This window comes from Solanum pennellii, chromosome 8 (assembly GCF_001406875.1).
Source record: "Solanum pennellii chromosome 8, SPENNV200".
Lineage (NCBI taxonomy): Eukaryota > Viridiplantae > Streptophyta > Magnoliopsida > Solanales > Solanaceae > Solanum > Solanum pennellii.
In genome coordinates, this window is record NC_028644.1 from 42,784,129 (window position 1) to 42,795,533 (window position 11,405).

At 33.1% G+C, this 11,405-nt stretch overlaps 1 protein-coding gene across 1 annotated transcript; it reads left to right on the forward strand.

Annotated features, from left to right (window-relative positions):
• The first annotated feature begins 7,451 nt into the window (after positions 1 to 7,451).
• Positions 7,452 to 10,078, forward strand: LOC107027014. Its single transcript, XM_015228168.2, has 6 exons — positions 7,452 to 7,630; positions 7,717 to 7,894; positions 7,973 to 8,311; positions 8,785 to 9,208; positions 9,299 to 9,380; positions 9,667 to 10,078. The coding sequence occupies exons 1-6, from the start codon at positions 7,601 to 7,603 to the stop codon at positions 9,868 to 9,870; spliced, it is 1,257 nt and encodes a 418-aa protein (XP_015083654.1). The 5' UTR covers positions 7,452 to 7,600; the 3' UTR covers positions 9,871 to 10,078.
• Positions 10,079 to 11,405: the final 1,327 nt, after the last annotated feature.

Sequence of the window (11,405 nt, forward strand, 5' to 3'; positions counted from 1 at the left end):
AATTTAATAATTAGATGAATTTTATGTATTAAAAAATAAGAAAGTAATTTTCTTGTTATAGTTTTTTCGATATCTTTGGTTGTTAAATGGGATCGTCTCTTATGAACCATATGAGTTTAAGTATTTCTATAATGTGTCGATGTCTACTAATTCTAAAGTATTTTGAGTTTTTATTGTTGTTATTGAAATAATTCAAATTATATTTTTAATATTATGCATAACTTAATTTTTTTCTTAACATAATAATTACTATAATTACCTAATTAATTAGAACTCATATTAATAACAAATATAAGCAATGATTATCAAATCATCAAATCGGTATAACACAAGAGCACAAGACTACAATATTAATGCTTCTAGGTTGGAACATATGAACTAGATTATTTTGAGTTTTGACTGTTATTGTTAAACGATTTTACATTATATTAAAAAATTAAATAAAATGTATCAAATTTATTTATATAATAAATAATAATAAAATTACTTAATTTTATAAATTCATATTTAGTTTCAAAATAATATTAATTTAGGGGAAAATAATATTATTATTATTACTACAACTATGTAAACTTAATATTTAACATATCATTTCATAACAAAATTTTTTTTGATAAAACAATAAATAATATTAATAGAGAAAAATATATATTTTATGAAACTTCGATAGTTCATGCTTAACAAATTTGTGTTGTCATTATTATCGGAGAACTATGAAGATGTTTTTCTTTTAATTTTTCTTTATAAAAAATTATTTTGAAATCATAAAGAACTTTTTATATCTGTTATGTGTTATTATAATTTTTCAAATGAAGCTCCATCAACATTTTAAACCATAAAATATTTGTATGCATCTCTAGTATTCAAATAAGAAAATATTAATTTTAAAGAGTCTTTATTTGTGTATGATACGACTCATATGGGAACGAGGATATGAAGACAATTACATAATAAGAGAAAAATTATTGTAGTTCCAATTTTCTTCATATTTCACTCACAAACATTCTAAATATAATCATATGAAATATACTTTTATTATTTAACTTATTTCTAGAAATTTGATGCGTAACAATTTATTTAAATACATAGGAGTAGTTGTTTTGTCAACTCAGTTAATTTCAGAATTTTAATTTTGAGTATTATAGATATAAATTTTTAATATTTAAATTTAGATATGATTTATCTTTTCTACATTAGAAATTATAAACTAAAATAGATCATCTACACTTTACTCCTCTTTTATACTTTTAATTTTTTTCTTTTTGTCATTAAGAAATATAAATTAAATAAACAAAAAAAGAATAAGTAAGAAGGAGGATCTTTTTAAACTAAAAAAGCGATGTAGTTTTTTTATTATATACTCCCTCTGTTCCTATTTACTTGTCCATATTTTCTTTTTTATCTGTCCCTATTTACTTGTTCATTTTAACAAATCAAGAAAGGACAATATTTTTTTCCTAATATGCCCTTATTTAATTCTAGAAAATTTCTAGTACTACTAAGTTGTAATGCATGCTTTTTAGAACCAGAGAATACGTTTATTATATTTGGGGAATTGCATAATCTTTTAAGTTAAGGGTAAAATTGTAACTAATCTATAATAATCATTGGTGCCTCAATATGTATGTCACTTCTAAATGTAAGGATAATGTCAAGTAGGAGTTTAACTAAAACTCTGATAATGTCATGTAGGAGTTTAACTAAAAGTCTTCGTGCAATTATTTTTATATTAGGAGTCCTTAACTATATGACAACCTTGGAGTCCTACTCTCCAAGAAACTCATGTATATGTATATATATTAATCATTCAGTTAATGAATAAAAACATAGAGATTGAAACACAGTTCTTACATGGTATCAAGAGCGATTAAAGGTTAAACCAACCTTTTTCTTCACAAAGAAAATCGATATAATCCAACAATTTCTCGATGGGTGAAACCAGTAGCTCTTCCGTGATCCCTAGCCTATCTACCGTCTCTCCTACTCCAAACCTTGCACATCAATTGTCTGTGAAACTCACATCTTCAAACTTTTTGTTGTGGAAGATACAATTTATGCCTATGATATATGTTTGTGGCTTGAATCATCACATTGATGGTACTACACCAACACCAACACAATTTCTGGACGATACCAATACCAAACCCAATCCGGCGTATCTGATTTGGTTACGCCAAGACTAACTTGTTCTAAGCTGGATTGTTGCTTCTGTATCAGAAAGTATCCTACCTCAGTTGGTCGGAGCGACGACTGCTCGTGCTGCTTGGGACAAACTTGTTGCTGCGTATGCTTCAGGATCAAGGCCATACATTCGTGAACTCAAAACACAGTTGCACGCTTTACGTCGTGACAATGATAGTATTGAGTCGTATGTACAAAAGGCGAAGGGAATGTCAGATAAGTTGGCTGCATTGCAACATCCTGTTTCCAATGATGATCTGGTAGAATTTGTCCTTGCTGGACTAGGACCTTCCTATCGTCTTTTTACTAGATCACTTAAATCACGACAGGTGGAAATTAATTTTGATGCATTGTATGAATTGTTGTTGAATGAAGAACGACAATTAAAAAAGGATGAAGCCCTTACTTTTATTGCACCTACAACACGATATACTCAGGGTTCCTTTTCTACCACCCATGGACGTGGTAGAGGCCGAGGTCGTGGGCGCTTCTCAAATCAAGAACAAAATCGTGGGTCTCATAACTCGAGTCAAACCAATTCTTCTCCACATCAAGGTTCAGATATGTCTGGAATTATTTGTCATAACTGTGAAGGTAGAGGTCATATTGCACATATGTGTCCCTCTCCTAGGATCAACAATAGCGATAAAATGTCTGGACAACCTGTTTCCAATTTAGCAAGCCCCTTCTTCACAAATTGGTTGATGGATTGTGGCACCACACATCATCTTACCGCTGATCTTGGTAACTTGGGTATTCATTTCGAATACCAAGGTCTTGAGGAAGTTACTATAGGTAATGACTCCAAAATTCCTATTTCTCACATCGGTAAAAGTTTAGTTGTTATGTCTGACAAGAAATTCAATCTTGATGACATCCTACATATTCCAACCGCTGCTCAAAATTTATTATCTATTAGTTCTTTTGCTAAATCTAACCAAGTTTCAATTGAATTCTTTCCTTCTCATTTTTTGATTAAGGACTTGGTGACGAGGGACACACTGCACACAGACCCGAGTAAGGACGGATTGTATTCTCTTCCTGTGATAAAGTCACTTGCACCTGCTTCCTATGCTGCTTCACTTGGAGTTTGGCATGCTCGTTTGGTTCATACATCCTTTCCTATTGTTTGTCAAGCTTTGTCGTCTAGCGTCATTGTCCCCTCTTTGAAATCTTCTGGCTTATGTTCTACATGTGCTGTTAGTAAAAGTCATAAAGTTCCTTTTCAAGAGTCTAGTTTTCAAGCTTCCGGGCCTTTAGATTTAGTTTGTTAAGATGTTTGGGGCCATGCTCCAGTTGCTTCCAATGAAGGATATCGATATTATGTGATTTCCGTTGATCACTTTAGCAAGTATACATGGATTTAATTCCTTCGTCTTAAATCTGAAGTTCTTTCAATATTTATGCAATTTCGTACAATTGTTGAAAAATATTTTGGTCGTCCCATTAAAAGTTTTCAAGCAGATTGGGGAGGAGAATATCAAGCTTTAACAAATTACTTGCGAGATAAAATAATTGTGCGACGTTCCTCTTGTCCATATACCCCTGAACAAAATGGTTGTGCTGAAAGAAAACATTGACATATTGTTGAAACTGTCCGAGCATTGTTACATCATGCCAATGTTCCACATAAATTTTGGACAAATGCATTTGATACTGCTGTGTATACTATAAACTGTTTACCAACCCCACACTTAAAAAATAAAACTCCATTTCATGTGTTATTTAACACCGATCCGGACTACTCTATGTTACGTGTTTTTGGTTGACTTTGTTTTCAATGGCACCGTCCTTATACAAAAGATAAATTATCTCTTCGATCTAGATCTTGTGTGTTTATGGGCTATAGTAAGTTACACAAATGATACAAATGTTTTTCCTCAAAATTTTATGTTTCTCGTCATGTCATATTTGATGAAAATGTTTCTCCTTTTGTTTCACAGGATGTTCTGGTGCCTCTGTCTATAACCAATGATAAATTAGAATCTCTCTATGTTACATTACCACTCGAACCTTCTATTTATCCTTTTAGCTTTCCACCAACGGTGCAACAATTTTCAACACCGACTGACACATCAAATCAATCTCCGTCCTCATCATCAGTTGATCCTATCCCTGGACAAACACGTGTTACTGATTAGCCTTCACAAGATGTAGCTTCTCATGGTGTTACCTTGATTTCACAAAGTATAGTTGCAGAAAATACTCAATCTTCTGATACGAGTCAATGCAATGATGTTAGAAACACTTTATCTACTGGTATACTTTGTCCAACAGCCCCACCTTCGCAAAAGATGGTCACACGAACTCAAACAAGCTCATTGAAGCCAAAGAAACCATTCTCGATGGCTACTACAACACCAACTTCAGCAATAGTGGAACCTTCTTGCCATTCACAGGCTATTAAGGATGTCCACTGGCGTCGCGCCATGTCAGAAGAGTATAACACACTTATTCAAAATGGTACTTAGGAACTAGTTCCACAATCTACACGTCAAAATATAGTTGGTTGTAAATGGGTGTTTAAGATGAAGCTAAAGTCAGATGGTTCATTGGATCATTACAAAGCAAGGCTTGTGGCTAAAGGATATCATCAACGATCAGGTCTCGATTTTGCTGATACGTTTAGTCCAGTGGTTAAGCCGGCTACCATACGATTATTTCTATCCTTGGTAGTGTCTCATCAGTGGCACGCCACTCAACTAGATGTATCCAATGCGTTTCTTCATGGGAAATTAGATGAGATTGTATACATATCTCAACCTCCTGGGTTTGTTGATCTTACTCGTCCAGATCATGTTTGTTTACTTGAACGATCACTCTATGGACTCAAACAATCTCCACGTATGTGGAATAAATGTTTAACTGATGCACTTCTTTCTCTAGGTTTTGTGGGATCCAAAACTGATTGTTCTCTGTTCTATATGCCGAATGTTCTGTTTAGTCTATGTTGATGACATTCTAGTTATGGGCTCTAATTCGGGTCATATTGCAGCTCTTATAACCAAATTGAAAACTCAGTTTGCTGTTAGAGACTTGGGAAAATTGTCTTATTTCTTGGGCATTCAAGTCAACTGGAAACCTGGTGGATTGCATTTATCGCAAGGTAAGTATGTCATGGACCTCCTTAATCGTGTGCAAATGGGGTCGTGTAGTCCCATCTCCACACCAACTTCATCCTCATACAAGCTCTCCAATACTGGTGGATGTCCATTCCTTGACCAAACTCTATATGGAAGTACTGTTGGAGCTCTACAATACTTGACATTTACTAGACCCGACATAGCGTATGCGGTTAACAAAGTACATAATTTATGAACTGTCCTATGGAGTCTCATATGGTTGCCGTCAAACGTATACTTTGTTATATCAAGGCTACAACTTCTCATGGCTTATTTTTTTCTTGAGGCTCATCCACCTTACTTCATGGTTAAAGTGATTCAGATCGGGGAGGTGATGTTGACTATCACAAGTCTACCACTGGACTCGCTATTTTTCTTGGATCCCATTTGATTTCTTGGGCTTCTCGAAAGCAAAGAGTTGTATCACGGTCGAGCACAGAGGCAGAATATCGTGCATTAGCTGCTGCTACCTTTGAAATGACGAGGGTCGAACATCTCGTTCGAGAGATTGGGTGTTTCATCACCTCTATTCCCATTCTTTGGTGTGATAATCTTAGTGCTACCTACTTAACTGATAATCCCATCTTTCATTAGCGTACAAAACACATGGAAATAGATTTTCATTTTTTTCGTGACAAGGTTCGTGCAAAGAACTTATCAGTCAAATATGTGAGCACACATGATCAAGTAAGTCGCTGATGCTCTTACCAAGCCTTTGTCCAAGGTCCGCTTTCTGGATTTGAGGAGCAAATTGTCAGTTGTTCAACTCCCTGCTCAACTTGAGGGAGTGTATAAGGATAATGTCAAGTAGGAGTTTAACTAAAAGTCTGATAATGTCATGTAGGAGTTTTACTAAAAGTCTTCGTGCAATTGTTTTTATATTAGGAGTCCTTAACTATATGACAACCTTGGAGTTCTACTCTCCAACAAACTCATGTATATGTATACATATAATCATTCAGTTAATGAATAAAAACATAGAGATTGAAACACAGTTCTTACACTAAAGTGGACAACTAAATAGGGACAAATGAAGTAGTTTTTTACTATTTTTTATTATATAATTTTTTACTACTATGTTTACATTTTTAATTTTCTTTTTGTAAAACAATATCTTTTTTAGATCTTGAAAATATCAAGAGAAAAGAGTAGGTGAAACTTCTGTTTTCTTCGATAGATTTTGTTATTTCTTTTTAATGTTTAATTATGGAATCATAAATAATTAATGTGATCAATCATTTTCAATACATTAGAAACCTAAGTGAAGTATATATTTAATATTTGAGTTAAAGGAAAAAAATATCGGAAAATAAACTAGTTTATAGTGTGAACATGTCCTTTTACAATTCTAGCCATATTATGACCGAACTTTTCTGGCCAAAAAGATTTTTCCTTTTTTAAATTTATTAACAAAACATTTATTTTGATACAGTTGCCTATGGAGTGGGTAATTAATTCTGGTTCAAAAATAAAATCTACCTCTGTGCTTATTTTACTTTCATGACGAATTCTTTGTCATCATTGGCAATAAGATATACTTTAGAAAGAGTCCAAAAAGTGTTGTATAATACACATTTTGAGATGCATTTGCCCCTCTTCCATGATAATTAGATTTCTACTTTTATAACAATAATTGATTAATTAGATAATTTTTTAATTTTATAGAAGTAAATAAAAAAAACTGATTAGTGTATGAATTAAATTTAAAAATAATGAAACAAATTACATATTTGCCTCGTCCGTAGGCTAATGAACAAAATTCTCGTAACAATAACTTTTATTTGCATATTTTATACTTTAATTTTTCGATGAAATGTTAATATTTAAAATATCATGCTTTATCAAACACTACTAATATATACTATTTTTTTGTTGGAATAAATTTTATTGCATAATGTTTAATTTCACATGAACAAACTGACTTGATCATTAATGTTCAAATCTAAAAATCACATTTTAAAGAAATTTAAAATTATTTGTATATTAATAATATAATAAATTATCTCACATATATAATAAAATAATTATTCGAAATACCTTGTTTCAAATCAAATCAGAACAGGAAGATGAAAAGCATGATGGTCAAGTCAAAGGTCAAAGAATCGGCGACCCCCAAATATTATTAATTTTGCAACTCCCATCAGTATTTTCAAAACAAAACAAAAAAAAAAAAGACTGTGCAGTCAGTAATTTCACATTCAGAGCAGAGAAGAAGGAAGAATTACTTTTTCTTTCTCTCTCCTTTTCATTCACATACAGATACAGTGGGTGGGTGGTTTAGAAGAAAAGAGGATCTAATGGAGTACGAAAGGATTCACAAAGTGCAGGTACAAATTTTGCAAATTTTTTTCTTCTCCTGCTGGTTTCGAATACAATTTACACTATTGTCTTTTCAATTGCTTTGTTTTTTCAGACTGGTATAATATCTCCAAGTAAGCTGAGGATGAAGGTTATAGGGCATCAGCAGCAGCAGAAGAAGACGAAACAAGGATCAAATACTAATTCGTCAACAACTTCACCTGTTAGGAGGCTTCATCAGGATTCTGAGTTTGTCAACACCAGTTTGTTGGCTGCCCAAACTCAGGAACAATGTATGTTCTCTTGATTCAAATTAAACTTCTGCTGCCATAATAAAGTGATGTTCAAATTATTACTTGTTATATATGCAGATTGCAATTATGAAGGTAGAGAAAATGGCGGAAATTGTAGCTCAGTCCATCCAGTTAAAGGATGTGAAGATGATTATGATAGTACATCCAGCTTTGAATTTCATAAAGGGGAGAGATCATCAATGCAGCAGCATTCAAGGTCATTTTCACGCCCTATGTCTTCCAAGTGGAATGATGCCGAGAAGTGGATAATCAATAGACAACCTAATTATCATTCCAACAAGATCCAATTACACAACCGGGGCGCTACCACCAGCATGGTTAAAAAGGTAGATTTTGCCCCTGAAACTAAGGATTTGACTGAGGTGGACTCCTCTTGTTTGACTGAAGATATAACAGGTACATCATGGATTTTAATTAACTGCCTTAACTTAATGGATTCTTTTTACACTTTCATCTGGGGATCGATGAATTATTGTCTGCTTCAATAAAAATACTGATTGCACACCTCAGCTCCACTACAATCTTAAGCCACTCATTTTAGTGTTAGGCACCTTTGTCAAGTAGAATTCATACTTCAGGAAAATTCTACTTTCTTAAATAATGATGCATGCATGTATTTATTGTTTCATCCACACTCTTGATGGTTTGGCCTGCTTTAACCAATGCAATGCAATCACTAGTCTATTTTTGATATACAAGTTACTATGCTTCTGCCGGGAAGCATAACAAAGTCTTTGCTAAAGTACTGAAAATGGTGTTGTTTGTTATACAACTGTAATTGTACACACTACATACATTACAGATTAAATAGTTTTTGATGATTTCCCTCTTATATACAACATTGATTTGATGATTGAATATCAATGCAGTTGGACCTGCAATAAGATCAGTCTCCATGAGAGACATGGGAACAGAAATGACGCCTATTCCAAGTCAAGAGCCTTCAACAACGGCTACACCTGTTGGTGCAACAACTCCACTCCGCAGTCCCACTTCTTCAATACCATCTACACCTCGTAGAGGACAACCAGCTCCAACGCCTACAGACAATTACATTGACAATGCTTCTCAAACTTCAACAGAAAACAATAAAAGGGAATTGTCGGAGGAAGAATTAAAGATGAAGACAAGAAAAGAGATTGTAGCCCTTGGTGTCCAACTTGGTAAAATGAATATAGCTGCTTGGGCCAGCAAAGATGTCAAGGATAAGAGCAAGGCTGATGCTGAACGAATGGAATATGCTAAAAGGGCAGCTGCTTGGGAGGAAGTGGAAAAGTCAAAAGACACTGCAAGGTTGTTCTAATATTAAACTTTCAAACACATTTTAAAATCTATGTTCTACCGTTTAATTATGAATTAACAGAAAGACCATTGATCTTCCAGATATAAGCGTGAAGAGATAAAAATCCAAGCTTGGGAAAGCCAGCATAAAGCAAAGCTAGAGGGAGAATTGAGGAAAATAGAGGTACATCTGATTGTCGATATAGTAAAGTATGTTCTACCGTGATTTAAAAGCCGCACTCTTTGAGAATGTTGGGGACATATTTGATTGATCTGAAGTTGATTATGTATGTTTGTATATCAAAATTCTTCTACTGAGACACCTCTTAGAAATTAACCAACCCGTGTACGTACTCATACTTGAGGCCATTTAGCATCATATTAAACTTTTATCATGAGTTGATACTCCAGAGCTTAATTTACTGGAAAAATTTTAATGTTATTTTGCACTCATGATATGTATTGTTCAGGCACAAGTTGAACAAATGAGAGCACAAGCTCAAGCAAAGATGGTGAAGAAGATTGCAATGGCAAGACAAAAATCAGAAGAAAAGCGTGCTGCAGCTGAAGCTAGAAGAAATCAGCAAGCGGGAAAAACTACAGAGCAAGTTCAATACATACGCCAGACAGGTCGACTTCCTTCTTCGTCTTTCACATGTTGTGGCTGGTTATGATAAGAACGATTAAGCAGCAGCAGGAATGCAGATCGTAATCAAGTTTCGCATGCACATTAAACTTTCGAGTTAGCTTCTCTCATAATGTCCGGTTTTGTATTAACAGAAAGTATAGTATCATGTTGAACATTGTCCGTCCTTGTATCTATATTTTTGCAACCTGCAAATATAAGTTTTTACATGGAATGAAGTTTGGGTTGGTCATTGATATTTTTGGCTTCTAACTTGAATAATGAAACCTGGCTCTTCTGAAAGTGTCTGAAAAAGTGAAAGAAGATTCCTTTTGTTCCCATGTCTTTTTTCTTATAATTTTTTTTGGATAGTGTTTCACAAATGAGTGAAATATGTATCTTTTTTGTTATTTCTTTAGTGTCTGGGTGGTCTCAACAAAGTGTTAAGGCCTTGTATTTCTTGCTAGTTTGCAAATTATTACTAACATATAATAAAGGTACAGAAGCCTATATTCTTTGGGAATTTTTTTCCAGAAGGCTTTCTTCATTTTTGACCAACATTTTCATTCATATATTCAATGGAAAAGGGATGTCCTTAAACTATGTGAAATTGAATAAAAATATCTTCTGTTAATAGTTTGATCTAAAAAAAATTCTCCCATCAATGATTTGATCAAAAAATGCTTCTTGTTACTTGCAATTTTACAAGTGTGGTCTAGAAAAGGTAAATGACGCAGACTTTACCACTACCTCATGGAGATGAAAAACCTATTTTCGAAAGACTCTCGGTTCAAGCGCAACAAATCTAGATACAAGGAAGATTGAGACATCGAAGAAAATCTAGCTAGTAACAAGGAAACTATACAAAGTTTATGAGAAGAAAGCAAAAGCAATAAATAGTGTGACAATCAAAATACAATGACCAACATACTAGAATAGATTATTAAAAACAATAAACAATGATAAATATCAAAACATGAATTACAATAATACAACTAGCACAATGACAAACACCAACCACCCTAAGCTAGACAACACTACTATGCCTACTAACCTTCTACCTAATATGTTTTCTCCATTCCCAGGGGAGACTCAATGTACTTGGGGCCTAAAGCGAAATTTTAATTTGAGGCCTAAAATATTAACAAAGTTCATATACATATTTATTCAAAATTTATATTTGTTACACTATTTAGATGAAAAATATTAGTATTTACTATTGTTTTCAGATACTGATTTTAGGTAAGATTTTATCAAACTCTTGAAAAACATTCTTTCAATGAGGAAATTATAATGCCTTGTTGACATAATTTTATCAGTAATAAGTTGACAAATATTAAATAAGGATAAGCGTTAAGAACCATAGAATCTGATTCAAGAAGTTGATGACTTGGTATTACACTATTAATTATGCTTGTTGTAATGTTTGAAACTAAATTTAAAAAGAAATTAAAAAAAATTGTAATTCACTTTGTTCAACACTTTTCACTATTATTTCTTATTTTTAACAGAGTAAAAAAGATGTTAAAGTGGGTAAAATAGTATATTCCTTTTTTTTGTCATGATTAATCAATTTTTCTAAAA